Here is an 18,490-nt window from a genome sequence, read left to right as displayed (position 1 = left end):
AATACTAAGTGGTTCCTCAATTCTTTTGCACCTATTCTAAACAGTGTTAAGACTTGAAAGAATAGTTACTTGCCAGAACCCCTGCCCCCCTCAATACAAAAGCCATATTCCTAAGCTATCACACAGAATCCAAATTCTAGCAGCAATGATGTTCTGAAAGCACCTGGAGGGCATCCTAAAAGGAGAGTTCTAACTATGCCCTATCACCTATATCCATTCAATGAATATTTAGAGTGCTACCATGTGTAAAAAGATGTCTGTCCCTTGTCCTTTTGTAGAAAACTGTTCTTTCACTATCGGTACGTGTGCTTTCTACCCCCTTACGCAGTCAGTCCCTTTCCCAACTCCTATGAACACCACTTCCTGTCTCAGATTAAAGTCTTCTCTTAATGCTTGAATCCTTAATAAATTCTCTATATTCATTCAACTTCTCCCGTTATTGGTATTTCTGAATCTAATTTGAGTCTAAAATCTCTGCTGAGTAACACTTTTCTAATTATGGGCTGACAGCCATTTCCGGTTACCACACTCACTTTCTGATATATTTAAGTATGGGTATTACCTTTGAGCATATTATTGTTTTATGTGCATCAGGATCACTCAGAAAACTTATAAATATACACACTGCTGGGCTAGAGTTTGCATTTCTAATATAACTGATGCTCATGCTGCTAGTCTAGCAACCATACTATGGGAACCATTCCCTTTGAGAATCTGATGAAAGCTATGAAAAACTGTGGGTGGGTGGGTGGGTGGGTGTGTGTGTATGTGTGTGTGTAAAAATTTTCATGCATTTTCAAGTTCATGAATGTCCACTTGTAGAAATTTTCTGCTCTCTGTTTCTTTCTGAATGTTTGGAACAGTGTTTCCTGATGTGATTATAATAAGTGCTGGTACTGGTAGGTTTGCATGCAAACACCTCCTAAGAGTGAGGAGGAACTGCTTGGAACTGGAAAGTCAGTTCTGTCCAATGGGCTGATATCTTCAGTCTCATGTGTCTCTTTCACATGCATGTAATCATTTTTCCATCCTTCTGATTTATCTCTCAGAAACAAAAGACTCATCACTTATTTAAAAGGCTCTTTGGAATAACTCAAACAAAATTCTATTTTTGAGATAAGGAAGTGGTCTGGTAGAAAGAACATAAACATTGGATTAAAACAGAATTAGACTGTAACCCTAATTCTGCCTTTCCTAAAGGTATGACCACCAAGCTTTAATTTCCTCATTTATAAAACTGGAGATTTTATAAGGAAATCAATTCTGTCCCCCTTTTAGGCAAAGGTTATGTAAACCCACCATAAGGAATGATAGGGGAGTGGTTCTTATTTACAGTAAGGAATTTAAATGTTGAATGTCTAAATTAAGAAAATGAAAAGACTGAACTAAGTAATTTGAAAAAGGTCTTCAAAAATCTAACAATTTGTATTTATGAACTCTAACTAGTCAGCATGTCATTATTCACTTACATTTTCTATAGACTCAATGATCACTTATTTTTTAACTCAGCATAAACTACTTAAAACAACCACATCTTCATTTATTTTACTCTTCCCTTCTCTACTTCTTTTGCTCTACTAGGTCTAAAAATATCTGAACATTGATTGGAAAAATAAAATAAATATAAACAATAAAAAATTATTATCCTTCCCTCAAATAAGCTTGTATAAAACATACCTTGTCAACACAGAAAAGCCATTTTGAAGAAGTTTACCTCTGTACTTCCTAAACAGACAGCTAGTACTCAACTAAATTCATCTTTAATCTGTTCACTAAGATCACTCAGGACTTGGCTGTGACAGATATCGCTCAATTCTGTATATTTTAGTTTTAAAAGATCTACAAGATATTCTTTTCTCAACCTATAATCCTGTAAGTTTATTGCAGGAACCCTTACATTGGCTGTAAAAAAGTGAATGTGTGAGTGTACACAAATGTCTATAAAATTACCTCTGAAATCCAAAGTTCTATGAATCTAAGCATCAAGCAATTTCCACTATACATACCTCTTGTAGCAGGCGTGGATCCAGGCAGTCACCATCATCATTAAACATGGACTCCCAGCTCTCCTCAGTAGCAGCACTTCCCTCCATGTGAGAAGTTTCAGTAGCTTTTGGTTCCATGGATGTCTCTACAGAAACTGATTCTGTATCAGGAAAGGATATACTAAATTCTATGTTCTCTGAGTCATCTTCGTCTTTTGTTTTGAACTCTTCAGCAGTTTTCAGTTCATGCAAGGCCTCTGTTATATCACCAGTACAATCTTGATCACTGCCCAAGGCACTATCTGAAAATACTTTCATCCCATTTAACACACTGAGTTCAGAGTCCAAAAAGGTGTTACAGTTACTACCAGCAATCTTCTTTATAGGCAAGGATGAAGCACAATCTGACGAATTCTCTATCAACTTTCCTGTTGACTTGGTGAAGCTAGATGAAAGACTCTCAGCATAAATATCTGAGCAAGCAGTCAGGTTGCCGAAACTTTCAGTGCCATTCTCACTTCTAGCTACATGAAGAGAGGCTATATCTGAACTCATTTCTAAATAATCTGAGAAATTACTTGTGTTGCTATAAGCTTCATCACCCATTCCAACTGCAATGACACAAGGGTTATCTACAGTTATTTGGTCCGATATGGTATCTGTAATGTCCATCATACATGCCTTATTTGTAATGTTGCCTATAGTCTTAAACCCATTACCTGTATCTGTTTCATGGGCAAGGGCAGCTGATTCAGAAGGTTTATACTTTACACGTAACTCATTATCAGTGCAATCATTCTCCTCACAGCCTCTAGTCATTGTTGGATCAAAAATGCCATTTGTGCTCTCTAATTTATTGACTAAAGTCATTTTATCAGAGATGTGACCCACTGTCTCAGGAATGGAATCTATACCCTTCTGACCCAAGATGAAATCTGTACTGTTGGCTGCATCACCAACATCGTCAGCCTCGAAGTCTACAGAAGTTTGATCAGTGACACCATCTAGACTTCCAGGAACAGGAATAGTGATGATGCCTCCACTGCTGAGCTTTAACATTCCACCTGATGTTTGCATGCCTTGTTGCACAATTCCAGAATCACAGCTTAGTTTTAATGGTGTGATCATACTCTCAGGTCTCAAAACAGAACTATGAACTCCAGGAAATTGAGACTGTATCTCTACAACCTTGGCATCAGTTTCAATTCTGCTTTCTAAACCTCTGTTTTCAAATGTTTCCCCATTTAGTTCAAGCCCACTGAAATCCCAGAATTCCACATTTTGGAGTGGCTTGTTTAGAACTGAAGACTCACCAATTTCTGAACAAGACTGAGGAAGAAGCAACCTCTCATGTCTTGTCACATCTGTGGTTTCAACCTCCAAACATTCCACCTTCTTTGGCTTAAAATGCCTTTGTAAAGATTTACTAGGTACAGTCCCAGAATTTAACACTCCTTGCTGATGTTCTTGTGATAATATTTCTTTGGATTCTGTGGTTCCCCTCTTAGTACAAACCCTATCTTTATTGTTGCCTTGAAGGCATGTGTCTTTTCTTAATTTTGTTAAAGATTTCTTTCCTTCTCTACAATTGTGCTCCTTTTTATCAGGACAAATATTTAGTCTTTGAGACTTAGGTTTGTTTCTGAAGATTTCCTTTTCGGAGAGATGATCTTCTTTTTGTTCTTCTTTCACTGTAGAGTTAGGTAGACCACAGTTTTTTTCCTCATCCCCTGTCTTGAGGAGTACTACACCCCTTCGAGCTTTAGGTACATAAAGTGCCATGTCAGGCCTTTTGGCTCGAACTCTGCATCTTGCTGCTTCTTGCTGCATGGTACCACCTCAATCTGCAAGAAAAAGTGACCGATTTAATTACCAGAAACTAATTACAATGTATTGAACCAAGAGATTTTTAAAGAGTAAGTAGAGGGCCTACTAATCCATCCTATAGAAACCCTGAAGTTGAAGAAGAAAATATGCCATGAAATAATTCATGCAATCAGATAAGCAACTAATAAAAGTAAATCCCAAAATAATTCATGAGCCCATGCATGAAATTTATCCATGTATCCTCTTTCTTCATAGTCCCCAAATCATTTATCTCTACCTCCCACATGCTGTCTACTTTTTAAACAAGTAACCTTGTCTTAGGCTGAATTAAAACAGATTATTAAAAGTGATTTTCACCTGTCAAGTACTCAAAAAACATAATCATCTCCATATTCTAGGAGCTCTGAATTTTCATTAGAGTATATTCAAGGAGGGCCCTAAGAACACATTTGCTCAACAAACATATACATAAATATAATTTTCAGAGTAACTTGAATGGGAATAACTTGAATGTGGGCTAGAAAATAAGGCAACTAATCAGGAACTGCTTTTGAACTAATATTTTTAGAAAGGAATAGGTAGCAGGAGAGAGAAAGCCATTATTCTACTAATACTATTTAATCATGACTTACGATAAATTTTTCTTTCTTCCAGCAGCAATAAAACAAGTCTGGGTAGGATGAACAGTGGTAGAGGCCAAGGAATGCGATGACAGAGCTCACACTAGAAACTCCCTGACAAGTTCCACCATAGTTACTCAATGGAATTTAAAAGGGGGGAAAATTTAACAAAGGTTAAATAAACCTTTATCTACTATCTACAAAATACAAGGAAATGTGCTACACAATTCATACTGAGTTATTCTTTTAATCTTCAGAAAAAGTGAAGTAGGTATTAGTTTGTCCAAAGCAAAAAGAGTAAGGAGGTGGTATACACACACACATACACAAAATAGCCATACTCTCTCCAAATTACCTGTTGTTAATATTCACCACATACATTTCAAAGAGACAATAAGAGGAAAAGAAAGGCCAACAATCCTGTCTGCTCTTCTCCTGATCCCCAAAATTTCACCTGACACAGAATACGCATACTTCCTCAGGTAAAGGAGCTCTTGTTCTCATGGCACAGGCCTTTTTTTTCTTTTTTTTAATCCTCACCCTCCGATATACTGATTGTTTTGAGAGAGAGAGAGAGAGAGAAAGAGAGAGAGAAAGAGAGAGAGAGAGAGATACATGGATGAAAGCAAGAAACATCAATTGCCTCCCATATGTGTCCCATCCAGGGATCAACCCCATAACCTAGGTGTGTGCCCTGACCAGGAATCAAACTCGCAACCTTTTGATGTACGGGACGACGCTCCAACCAATCAAGCTGCCCAGCCAGGGTAACACAGGCTATTTTCTTTTCAGTCCAGCTATACCATGACCCTGACCATCAACTGTCCTGTTTTCTTATTGTCCCTTTTCTCTTCTGATGTCTTAATTAACTGGCCCACCAATCTTCAAAGATTTTCTATTTTTTTTTTTATTTGTGGAAGAGTAAGACTTTAACATTAAGCCATGCTAGGATTTTTAAAAAACACCTACTTTTCAAAGACAAATACTAATGTGTATTCCACTGGAGGAGATGCCACAGACATAGTGTATCTTGATCTCAGTTAACAAACATGTGACAAAATACATTAAGATGAACTTCTGTACATAAGATGGTAAAATGTTATCTACTTTATCTACTTAACAGAACTGATAGGTGTACTCACAACAAAAAGTAATGATAATGGATAGAGGTAAATTGAGAGAAGGTTATTTAAAAGAGAATTATGTCCCCACAGCCCTTTGAAGTTCAACATTTTTAAAAAAGATTTATTTAATTAATTTTTAGACAGGGGGAGAAAGGGAACATGTACCAATATTCAATGTACATGAATATTTATGTATATATTAAAATGCCTATGCAAACATCCTAAATGCAAGGTTCAACAATTCAAGTTTCAATTCAAGATGACAGGTGAAGCACATAAACATACCCTCCCCTGCTCAAAATGGACCCACACTTATATGGGAACTCATTTTTTAACAAATGTGGCACTTGAAATCAATGGAAAAATATGGAATCCCCAATGTCAGGAAAACTACCTGGATTGCTTGCCAATACTTTACTGAGGATTTTGTGTGTACATTCATGCAAAATCAGTCTATCATTTTCCTTCCTAGTATTGGGAATTATGTGATTGGGTTATCAAGGTTACTGTAAGACACATTATGTAAGTTAAAAATTTATGTATAAGTCTGGGCTTATTTCTCTTTTAATGTTTGGTATAACTCATCTGTAGCACTGTCTGGGGATGGTGATTCTGGTGAAAATGTTTAAAAAAAATGTTAAGGGTCTACTGAAGGTTCCTTTCTTCTTGAGTTAGTTCACAAACTGCTCTAGAAAATTTGTCTTTTGATCTAAGTTTTAAAATTTATTGATATAGGAGTTGCTCACAGTACTTGATAGCATTTTAACATCAGTACGTGTCTAAATATCTAAAGTTAATCATTATTTGTATCTGTTTCCTAGACAACTGTACAATGCTTCTAATTCACAATCCCTTCCACATGTACTTAGTTTTCATCCTTTAATACTCCCATCCTTTAATAAATTTTTATGTCTATTGTTACTATTAAAAAATCTGTTGTCACTTGTCATTGCTTTTTCCATGTATTTCTCTTTCCTCTCTGATGATTCTCAAGACAGTCTCTTAAAATATTTGGTGTTCCCAAGTGTCTACTATGTGTTTAGCATTATTTTTCTACTAGGGCAACACTATTTTGATTATTTCAGCTGAGTCTTTTACCAGTTCTAGTCATTCAGGGCAGTATCTTCAGATTCATCTTGAACATCACCAGTTTTCTCTTCATATTTGTCTATTCTGTATTTCATCCTAGCCATTCATTCAGTTTTTAAATTTCACTAAGGTTTTATTTGTCCCCTACCCTGCCCCTAATCAACTTGGTTTTATATATTTTTAAATAGTTTTATTCTTATACAAATTTATGTCACAGGGACATTAAAAAGATTAAATAAAATAATGCATGTATAGAAATTTGCCAGTAATGGTAAAATTCTTTTTTAAAATTTTTATTTTTAAATCATGTTTATTTTATTATAGTTGTCTCAGGTTTTCCCCTTTTGCTCTCCTCTATCCATCCCATCCCAACCCCTTCTCCCACAGTCAATTCCCACTCTGTTGTCCATGTCCATGGGTCATTCATACATGTTCTTCATTTAGTTCCTTCTTTCCCCCACTGTCCTCCTTCCCCATCCCCTCTGGTCACTTTCAGTGTGCTCCATGTTTCTGTGCCTGTGGTTTATTTTCTTCATTAGTTTATTTTGTTGAATAGATTCCACTTATAGGTGAGGTCATATGGTATTTGCCTTTCACCAACTGGCTTATTTAACTTAACATAATTTCTCCAGTTCCATCCATGTTGTCGCAAAAGGTAGGAGTTCCTTCTTTCTTTTTTTTTAAGTGCAGATTGATTTTAATCGTTTTTTAAACTACAAAATCCATTATAAATATTAAAAAATTTAAATCCTTTATGAAGCCTCAGCAATTAAAACATGACACCAGCACAGAAATAATCAAGTAGATCAATGAAATAAAATGAGCATTCTAGAATCAAACATATATATCTAACAATGTAATACATGATTAAATTGATATATCAAATCAGTGGGTAAAATAAGATTTATTCAACAAATAAGGTACATGGACCGCTATTACTTGAAATAAAATAAATACAGAGCCCTATTTCATCCATTATACAAAAAAATATTCACGTGAGTTAGAAATCAATATGTAAAATCTAAGGAGTTTTAGGAGAAAACACAAAATACTATTTTTCTTACCGAGGTAAAATATTCAAACCCAGAAGCTATAAAGTAAAATATTGACAAGATGACTATATTAAACATTTAAGACTACACAGTAATATTCATGTAAAAAAAGTTTAAGGACAAGTAATAGAATAGGAAAGTATTTGCAACAAATCTAAAAAAGGGTTAGTAGTTTGTTTTAAGGAAAAATTTCTACAAACCTTTAATCGATAAATGGATAAAGAATACCAAAAAGTCATTTAAAGCTTTCTAAAAATAGAAATAGGCAAGAAATATACAAAAACAGGTTTAATTTCAAGAAATAATAAAGGAACAATTAAAATAACACATCATTGTCACAATCAGATTAATACATATTTAAAAATATTGATATCAAGTATTGGTGACTGACAAAGGAACTGGGTATTCATAGACTCTTTTTCTTCATCTTCTTAAAGCAGTCCCCTTAGCATATTTTGAAATGCTGGTTTGGTGGAGGTGTATTCTTTTAGCCTTCTTTTGCCTGGGAAACTCCTTATTTTGCCTTCCATTTTAATTGAGAGTCTTGCTGGGTAGAGCAGTCTTGGTTGCAGGCCTTTGTTTTTCATGACTTGGAATATTTCTTACCACTTCCTTCTGGTTTTTAGTGTTTCTGTAGAGAAGTCAGCTGCTAGCCATACCGGGGCTCTCTTACATGTTCCTACCTCTTTCTCTCTTGCTTCCTTTAGGATTCTCTGTTTGTCTTTGATATTTGCCATTTTAAAGATGACGTGTCTTGGGGTGGGCCTCATTGGCTTCCTCTTGAATGGGACCCTCTGTGCTTCCTGGACTTGTGCGGCTTTTTCTCTCCTCCAATTAGGGAAGTTTTCCATTGTTACTTTTTCAAACAGGTTCTCTATCCCTTCCTCCTCTTCTCCTCCTTCTGGTATCTCTATTCTATGGATATTATTATGTTTCAGGTTGTCCTGCATTTCCCTAAATGCCTCTTTTCTCTTTGAGTCTTTTTTCATTTTCTTGCTCTTTCTGGGAGCTTGTTTCTACCTTGTCTTACAGCTCCCTGATTCGATCCTCTGCTTCATCTAGCCTGCTTTTGATTCCTTCTACTGTGTTCTTCAATTCAGAAATTGTATTCTTCATTTCCTCTTGTCTCTTATTGATAGTTTCTATGTCCTTTTTCATGCTGATAGAGTTTGCAGTTAAGTTCCTCGTAGTTTCCCTGTAGTTTTTGGTAATTCTCTCTGAGCTCACTGAGTTTCCTTAGAACCACTGTTTGGAACTCAGTATCTGACGGTTTACTTGATTATATTTCCTTTAGTTCTCTTTGTGGGGATTCCTCCTTTCCCTTCAACTGGCGGGTGTTTGTCCTCCCATTATTTGTGAGACTCTCCTTTTTTGCTGCTGCTTCTTAAATTGATCTGTCTTGATTTCCTGATTTTGTGGTGTGAACTTCTATGGTAGGAGACCACTGTTTTTTCTTTCTGGATCTCCCTCTGATGATGTCAGATGTTGACCCTGTCTGACCTTAGGCAGTCTGTTCGAGACTTCCAGGAATCTACTGTTTGTGGCTATCTCCTTCAGCTGTTAATCTAGTCACTCTGCACTCAGCAGGCTGGCTTAGACAGGGTGGGGCAGTCTCTCTCCTAGGGGCAGGGTTATTGTGCCACTCATGAGAACAGTCTGCCTGAGCCAAATAGCTGCTGCTGTATAGGGGAGGAGCCAGCACTGGGATCCTGCCAGCTACTCTCTCCATTCTCTCCACAAAGCCTCCACCTCCAGTCTCTCCTCAAGTGTCTCTAGACCACTTTGCACCCCCTTTAGCCAGGATCTACTATCTGTGCCGGCCACTCTATACTCAGCAGTCAGGCTTTAGTACTACTGGGCCAGGGCCAAGTCCCTCCTGCGGGCGGGGCTATTGTGTCCTCTCACACTGTTGCCACCCAGGGGAGTGGTCTGCCTGAGCAGGATGGCTGCTGCCACATGGGTGATGAGTCAGCACCGGGATCCTGCTGGCCAATTTCTCAGTTCTCTTCCCAAAGCCTCCTTCCCCAGTCTCTCCTCAGGCATCCCTAGCCTACTCTACCCCTGCCTTTGCCAGGGATCAGGGTAAGTGACTGCAAATAAAAATTTATGCATTGGCCCTTTAAATGGCTCTTTGCGTCTCTGGAAAAGAGTACCCTGCCGCTTTTGGCAGCTGGCTGTTATCTGTGTATTTGTTGGGCTCTGGTGCTGTAGACTGGGGATCCCCACTTATGGTTTAGACCCCGCTCTTCTCAGAGGACCCAACTGGCCATTTCAATACCCTTCTGGTGCTGCTGCCTGTAGGTGCACCGCCCACCTTCTTGAGTCTCTACCTCACTCCTTACCAGTTAGGTTGTGCTAAAACTGCTTCTTCTGTCTGTCCGAGGTTATAAGGCTCCTTCCTTGCTTTTGTTTAGTTGTTTGTTCCAGGTGATTTCTCCACAATTTAGCTGTAATTCCAGATTGGTCCTAGGAGGAGGTCAGTGTGACTTCCACTCACTCTTCCACCATCTTGATTCTCCCTAAAACTCTCAGTACAAGTTAGCTATTGTTTAAGTTCCTTAAGTTACAAGCTTGCAGAGGGAATCAAAAGCCCTTAAAATAGAGAATCCATTCCTTCTTGACACTAACATTTACTTCAACTATGTATCCTGCCTTTGCCCATCAATATATAATAGTCTAATGTTTTAAAAATCCAATAATACAAAGTAAACACAATGCAACTCAACTGTAAAGTGAAAATGCAAAACTTGAAAGTGCAGGATTTCATGAAATCTATGAAAATAATATTGAAAAAAGTACTCCATCTCACGGCAAGATCCTTGGGGAATAAAGGTCTGGCAGAATCAACCCAGCGCACGAAGAAGAAGGGAAAATCCAGCAAAGATGATAACAGAACAGGAATCAAGGAAGAAAATGTCAAGGGATTAAGAAAAATCTCTTGAGAAATTGCTAAAGCTCTCATAGTTTTGGTAAAACTGATGCACTAGTCTAATCTATATGATAAACCCTAAGAAAATCAAACAAAGTGAAGGACGCTATCAGACTATCACACAATTTTAGAGGAATAATCATACCAAGAAAGTACATCATTCTTTGTTAATTCTAAGAATTAGCACAGCTGTAATTACAACATAAATTTTATTAAATATATGGTAAAATAAATGCTTTCATTTTAGAAAAATCATCCCTAACAAATCTTTTTTTCATTAATGACTACAAAACTTTAGTCTTCATTTTAAATAGGTCCACTCTAATAAGTATTTTCAAAGTACTAATTTTCTCATTTCATAAGAATTTCTCATAAATGTGTATTCCTAAGTGGAGAAAGGCTATTATCTAAACTCTTAACAGTAGTTAAAACTGGGAGAGTAAAAGATAAAGGAAAATAATTAAGAATTAACTTTTTATACATATACCTCAGTATTGTTGAAATTTGTTACCATAAATGTAGTATTTTTTTATTATTATTATTATTATTTTCATCCTCACCCGAGGACATGCTTACTGATTTTAGAGAGAGGGGAAAGGAGGGAGAGAGGAGGGAAGAGAACATGCACGTGAGAGAGAAACAGGAGGCAAAAGGTTGCCTCCTGTATAATCCTCAACAAGGGACCAAAGCCACAACCCAGGCACGTGCCCTGACTGGAAATTGAACCCACAACTCTTAGTTCTACAGGCTGACGTTCCAACCGAACCACACCAGCCAGGGAATTTTGCATAAATACGGCATAATTAAAAACATAATCAGTAAAATTCAAAGATTTGCTATTGTTTTAGTATAAGAGGCCATTACTATAAACTGCTGTAGTGGAAAGCAAAAGCAATGAAAATTGATAAAACAGATCTTTACTGGACAAAATCACTATAATTAGGAAAAAGATGAATGAAAAAAGTGACCTCTTTAATATACTTGACAAGACAATAAAACAAGCAGCACATAAATTACCTGATGTTGAAAGACACCTTCAAATGTTGTAGAATGTTGAAGCAACCTCTACTTTTTGGTCAAGAATGATTTAGAATTACACTGTCCAATACAGTAGCCACTAGCCACACATAGCTACTGAGCACTTGAAAAGCAGCTAATCTAAATTGAGATGTGCTGTGCATGTAGAATATCCATAGATTTCAAAGAGTTGGTATACCACCCCAAAAAGTAAAAGGTTTCATTAATACTTTTTTATTATTTGTTGAAATGGTACTATTTTGAATATGACAGGTTACACAAACACATTTAAGTCATCTGTTTATTTTTGTATTTTTAAATGTGGATACTAGAGAATTTAAAATTACATATGTGGCCCATATTTGTGGTCCATGTTATACTTCTAAAGGGACAGCACTGGTCTTGTGACATAACCTTAATGTCACAAGAATGAACACTCTGCTTTTTTGCTTGTTTTGCCTGTTTCGTATTTTTTCACTTTTAGCGACAAGGGAATATACCAGGCCCAGAAATGAACTAAAAAAATAATGTATAAATAAGCTTTTCTCTGTACAAACACTTTTTTATTCCATATGTTCAAAATGATCCAAAAAAAAAAAAAAGCATCAAAAAAGTAGAGTCTACTTATGTTTCATCAATCAGAAACTAAGACAGATTAGACAACATTTGTATGTGGTAAGGTTACCCTCAACAAACTTAGGACCATTTATTCTAACTTAACTTTTTTTTTCCTGAAAAGAGGGCTTTTTATATATGTTTAAAACTGCAGAGGGCCCTAGACTCAGAATCATTTCTTTGCATATTAATAAAATAACTTCCTTTGTTTCACTATACTATCAAAAACATTCTTATTCTTATTGGTCTAGTGATAAACAGGCAAAACTAAGAGAGGCTAACATCCTTCAGTAGTTCAGCAGCATATATGTCCATCTGTAAAGGAATAAAAATATCTGAGAAGTAGACTTAGCATATTTATAACTAAATGTAATATATAAAATATTACATGACACAAGTAAACAAACAACTTCTAAGCACTATGATAATGATATACTTTTAAATTCTAGACATCCCCTCAGAAAGATTCACTATTCTTCTCTCCTTAATTTCATAGTTTGGTGAATGGTATCGCTAACAACCCAGTTATTCAAGCCAGAATACCTGGGAGTCATTATTCCTGACATTTCAATAAATTACCAAGCCCCGTTCATTCTACTTCTACACTGCTTCCAGTGATTTTCTAAAATACAAATCAGATTTGGTCATTTTCTTGTTCAAAATTCTTGAGTGGCTCTTAAAGTATCCTTATAGCATATTTGGCCCTACATGGTCTAGCTCCACTGCAACCACTAGAACTGCCTATCTGCCCAGCCACATCTCCAGCCACTTCTAATTTCAGAATTTAAATTTCATCAATTCCAATTCCTGGTCGTACTAGAAATATGCCCAGCTGCCTTCTTCCACCTCTGTGGTTTAAGGTATACTATTTCTCAGTTGGATACCTGCCTGACAGTCTCTACCTGACCTTCAATTCTCACCATAAAGGTTATCTCCCCTATAACTTTGTCACTGACTCCTCCTGATATATTATGGTACTACCTGTAAGTTCCCATTATATATTTTACCTCCATTAAAGCAATTATCATACTGCTTTGCAATCATGGGTTTGCATGTCCAGCTCTCTTCTAAACTGTTAGGTTCTTCAACTTAGGGCTACTTTTTGTCATTGTATCTACAATGCCATAGCACTGATTTTGGCACTAAATGTTAAATCACAGCAAGTGAGATTTTTCAATAGGTGATGCACCCCAACCTCCAATTAAGATTGGGAGCCCCATTCATTCATTCATTCCACAAACATTTATTGAATATTATTATATACCAAGTCCCACCCAGGCACTATGAACAAAGCAATGAACCTCTGGCTTCAAGAAGCTTACTCTGTAACGGTGGAGACAAAAAATAAGTATACATTTAAACATACAATGCCTGATACTGATAAAGGCAATGGAGTGAAATGAAGCAGGGACAGAGATCAATGTGATGGCAATGTATGTGGCTATTTTAGAAGGGAAGACAACATGATAAAGTGGTGAAGACCACTCCAAGGAGTTAATACCTGAGCTGATACTTGAATTGAGTCAGTGAGTCACACAAGTTATCTATGGAAAAGAGAATTCCAGGAAAAAAAAAAAGAGCAAAAATTCTGAGGCAGGACCAGGTTGAAAAGTCCACAGAATAACAGGAAAACAGATGTGGTAACAGCAGACTAAGAAGGGGAACAGATGTCAGTAAGATAGCTAAGGGCCAGAACAAGTAGGGGTTTGCAGGCCAAGGCAAGAGCTTTTACTCTGAACGTGCTGGGACATCACTGAAAGGTTTCAGCAAGAGAATGGTGTGACCTGACTTACCACTGTTAAAGAGCAATCAGGCAGAAGTGTGAGGTATTGACTATAGGAAGAGTAGGAGGAGGAAAATCTGTAAAGAAGTCTGCAAACTAACAAACATGCAGGATGTCTAGGGTAGTAACAGTGGACATAACAAGTAGTGGTTGGATCAATGATATATTCTGAAGGCAAAGACAGAATTTTGGTGGACTGAGTATATGGGATGTGAAGAAGGAAAGAGACAAGTCACTTGAGAGTTTTGGTCTGATAGACCTGAGTGATTACAGTTATACTGACTAAAGAAAGACCAGGGAAGGAAATGGAAAAAAAGGAATCAGAAATTATGATTTGGATATTTTATATTTGAATGCCTGGGAGATATCCTATATAGTTGTTAAGGGAGCAATTGGATATACAAGTTTAAAGCTCAGAGGCAGCATAAAAATTGGAGATAAAAATTCAAGCCAAGGAATAGGATAAGACCATCTAGTAGTAATAAAGACAGAAGGCCAAGGAGATTGGGTCATGGGGGAGCTAAACCCTTAAAGGTCACAAAGATGAAATGTGGCCTGCAAAAGAGACTAAAGAAGAAAACACAAGTAGCATCCTAGAAGCCATGTGAAGAAAATATTTTGAAAGGCAAGAGGAATAATCTGTATTAAATGTAAAGGATGAAATAGGAAGAACTGAGAATTTTTCTACTGAATTTGACAAGACAGAGGTTGCTGGTGATATTAGAACCATTTCAGCAGGATTAGAGAGACAAATACCTCATTGGAATGGGTTAGAGAACAAGTTGAGGTAAGGAAGAATGATATAATAGGAAGGGAAGAACTGATAATGCCAATGGAGGATGGGGAGGACTATAATAAAGGCATATTTCCTATAGGTTTCAAATACTGGAACAAAAATGAGCAACTATAAGATTAGAAAGTCTATCAATTCCTGCTTTGTCATATCTTTATTAGAAATGCAAGAGGAGTATTAAGTAGAATATGATATTCTGAATTGCTCAATTATTCTCCTCAGGACAGTTAAGGCACCTTGAGCCTCAGAATTTACATAAATCAAGCTCACATATTCAACATCTTTCTTAAAAGTTATTTTTGCTTTAGCGAAGTTCAGGATTCATTAAAGCCTGCACAAAATCAGTTCTTCAGTCATTTGAATTCAATCAGTCTAAGGAACACAAATTTTGCTTCTTTAGCAATGCCAACAGCATATCTTTGGAGTACTGGGTGATCTTGTGAATGTTGCAGTTAAATTCACTTACAAACTTCTATAGGGGTCTCCGTGTTCTGATGACAAAATGATTACAAAGTTCTTTATCTTGGTCACTATGGGGGCTACTGCCTGAAGAATGAAGTATCTAAGTAGAAAAGGAAAAAAAAAGATTTCTTTAAACAGGTTACCCTTTTTAAAGATAATAGATGGCTCAAAGCTCTGTAATAGAGGATAGTTTTATGAAAAAAATTAATGAAGAATAAAGACCAAAAAAAGAATATTTCTATATTTTCCCTAACATAAAAAAGCATTATACAATAAATCTTTTTATTAAACCTGTATGTTCACTTCACAAAGATAACCACTATTAACATTTTGCTGTACATGCATCTAGACCTTTTTCTATTTTTTAAAAAGCTCTGTGAACGAGACTCACCTGCTATAAACACAGATTCCTATACAGAAAGACTAAGCCAGTTCTTTTCAAAAATTTTTTGCACACCACTTAAAAACATGTCATGACACAGTACAAATTCATACATATAATGTGATGGGAAAAAGTTCCATAAACTACTTACCATTTGCACTGTTATTTTTAAATCTATTTCATTATTTAATTTAAAAAATTTTAGATTCTTATCATTTAAAATCAAATTTTTTCACTAAATTGCTTCATTTGATTGTTTTAAAAACATTATATTAAAACAGCATATCCAACATCAGAAACTTTCATATCAGGAATGAAAAAGAATCTCTATTTTAAATGATTTGGAATTTTGGTTGTAGAACAAAATAAAAGGGAAAGTAAAACATTAAGTAAAAAATATAAGATTATACCACCTAACCAAGAGTCTTTATCAAAATAATAAAGTTAGGAATATATTAAATTTCTACATTTTCAAGATCCTCCCCTCCCAAAGTCAAGCACATTCTGCAAATAACCAAGAAATGTCCTTCTTCTGCAAAAGAGCTTCACTTTAAAACATACTTTACTTTATCCAGCACAACGGAGGCACTTGTAATATGAAAAAGTATACTTGAATAGCAGAGAAATGGCTTCATATTTTAAAAACTCTAAATCTGCTAATGAACCACAACTGATTCTCCTGTAGTTTTCTTAACACATCCTCCCATAAATGAACTTGCACTAGTTAATGCCATGACATATTTCATACTTAAAAATGCAAAATAATTCCTACATCTACTTGGAGGTTTATTCTTACTTCTATTCAAACCAGGTTTATAAGATACATGTTGTAATTTAAATTAACAGGAAAACAACATTTTAAACCAGGTATTATTTAGAGGATCTTACACAGACCTTATTCAAAGGTATGCAGGAAGCATTAATTAATGGGAAACAGAATGAGCAGACAATCAGCTCTATTCAAACTACTAAACTGGCCGTGCACAAAGTGACAGGTTGAAGCCTTATTGTGACAGGCTGCTCTCACCAACACACAACACAACTATGTCACGACCTCCAAATTACTGTTTTTTTTAAAGCATAGTACCTGCTTTTTATTGTTTCTTTCTCTTCCCCACCTGTCACTTCTTGCTACTCTAAGCATTTTTCTCTCTCCATCTAATGAGTATTGTTAAATTCCAGCATGTGCAAATTACATACAAAATAAGGAAAAAAAAAAAGGCTTCTAAGTAAGGATCTGAGATGCTTTTCATTTGAGCAAAGCGTATGAACTTTAATATATGAACATTGTGATACCTATTTTGGCCCCTTACCAGATATTATTTGCTTACTTGGTGACATTCAAAATATAACTTCTTCATTTAAGCCTCCCAACCCTACAAAATGATCCTACCAGTCCAATTGTACAGACAAGACACAAGGATATTAAATAAAATGCCAAAGGCCAAAAAACTAGAATGTGGCTGATTCTAATCTTGATCATCTGCCTCCAATGTTTGTGCTCCTAACTGCCTAATGGCAACATGAACATACCAGTGTGTTTTAGTGCCCTCCATGTTAATACCTTTGACCATCCTCCAGGAAAGACAGGAATAAATGCATCAATTAGGAGATCAGAAATCCTAACTACCTCCTTTCACCTCTTCAAAAGCTGCTCCAAAAGACGTAACTGAGCCATAAAAATGAAAAGCCAGAGGAACACTAGTAGGTCAGCAAAGCTGATGAGGGAGTTTTCAGAGGTCTAGCCTTGTATATGATTAGACTGTGCCTGTCCTTCAGTAACTCTAAATCCAAGACTCTCCATTGCCATTTGAAGGCCTACTTGCCAAGGATGGTTCAGGACTGTTCCTTTTGACATGCAGCCTTAAATGGTCTCTGAATGCCTACTGCATGTGGTAGATGTCAATAAATATTCCTTGAGTAAATGTGGCGTAGGTATTTTCTACTCCCTGCTGCTATAACAAACCGACTTTACCTCTCAATTATACCTTCAGCTTCCTGAAAGCAAGAAATGCCTTATTGTTGTTATATCCTCAATGCCCAGCACCATTCCTGGCACATGGATGGTATTCAATAAATGACTGGTAAATATGCAAAAATAAAAACAAATGCTCCTAACACAAAGCAACAGTAATCCAGATGTTTTTCCTTAATTTGAGACTGTGAACAGATGAAAGGTATGTGTATTCTTGATGAAAATTAAGAATTCTTTATGGTTATTTTTTAATTCAATTCATTAGCTATTTTCTTACTAACACAGACTCTTTAACTTGTATATATGCAAATTAATGGTGAGAGCAAGATTACACCAGAGCCAGATTAAAGGCCTATCTTCCGTACCTGGTTCACTCTTGAAAACCAAAATGTACTACCACCATCAAAGAAATGATGCTCTACATTTTAAAAGTATTACCCATTTTTACATATTGTTAATATACAGACATACCCCAATTATGAAAAATGCTGAAAAGCATTAAGATCATAAATGTATCTGAGATTATAAAAACCTTATAGTATGTTAGATTTAAAAAACTGTACATGGCAATGTAAATTAAATGTATACTACCCTAACAAAGTTAATGAATGAAGCACTGTACTAAGTGCTCATATATATTTTCTCATTTAACCATCATAAATCCTTGAGGTCTGTATAATTATTATTACCATTTTACAGATAAGGCAGCTAACACTCAGGTCATACATCTAGCTAGTAAGTGTGGGAGCCAGAACTGAAACCTAGCTTTGACTGATACTCCTGCTCTTCAGTGCTCACAACTCTACAACCCAAAGTATATCCTCAGCAAAGAACTCT

At 36.1% G+C, this 18,490-nt stretch overlaps 1 protein-coding gene across 3 annotated transcripts in view; it reads right to left on the bottom strand.

Annotated features, from left to right (window-relative positions):
* The window catches only part of R3HCC1L (R3H domain and coiled-coil containing 1 like), an 85,703-nt gene that overhangs the window by 28,999 nt on the left and 38,214 nt on the right, over positions 1 to 18,490 (bottom strand). For 2 of the 3 annotated variants that reach the window (XM_054581326.1, XM_054581327.1), the window contains 2 exons: positions 15,301 to 15,396; positions 2,007 to 3,829 (listed from right to left, as the gene is read on the bottom strand). In XM_054581326.1, the coding sequence (XP_054437301.1) occupies positions 2,007 to 3,815 (1,809 nt within the window). In that variant the 5' untranslated portion in view covers positions 3,816 to 3,829; positions 15,301 to 15,396. The remainder of the gene's footprint in view (positions 1 to 2,006; positions 3,830 to 15,300; positions 15,397 to 18,490) is intronic. The other variant, XM_054581328.1, reaches the window with a different exon arrangement.

Source organism: Pteronotus mesoamericanus, unplaced genomic scaffold, assembly GCF_021234165.1.
Source record: "Pteronotus mesoamericanus isolate MK-2021 breed Mesoamerican mustached bat unplaced genomic scaffold, CSHL_Meso_final contig_657, whole genome shotgun sequence".
NCBI lineage: Eukaryota > Metazoa > Chordata > Mammalia > Chiroptera > Mormoopidae > Pteronotus > Pteronotus mesoamericanus.
This window is presented reverse-complemented; position numbering and strand designations above follow the sequence as displayed.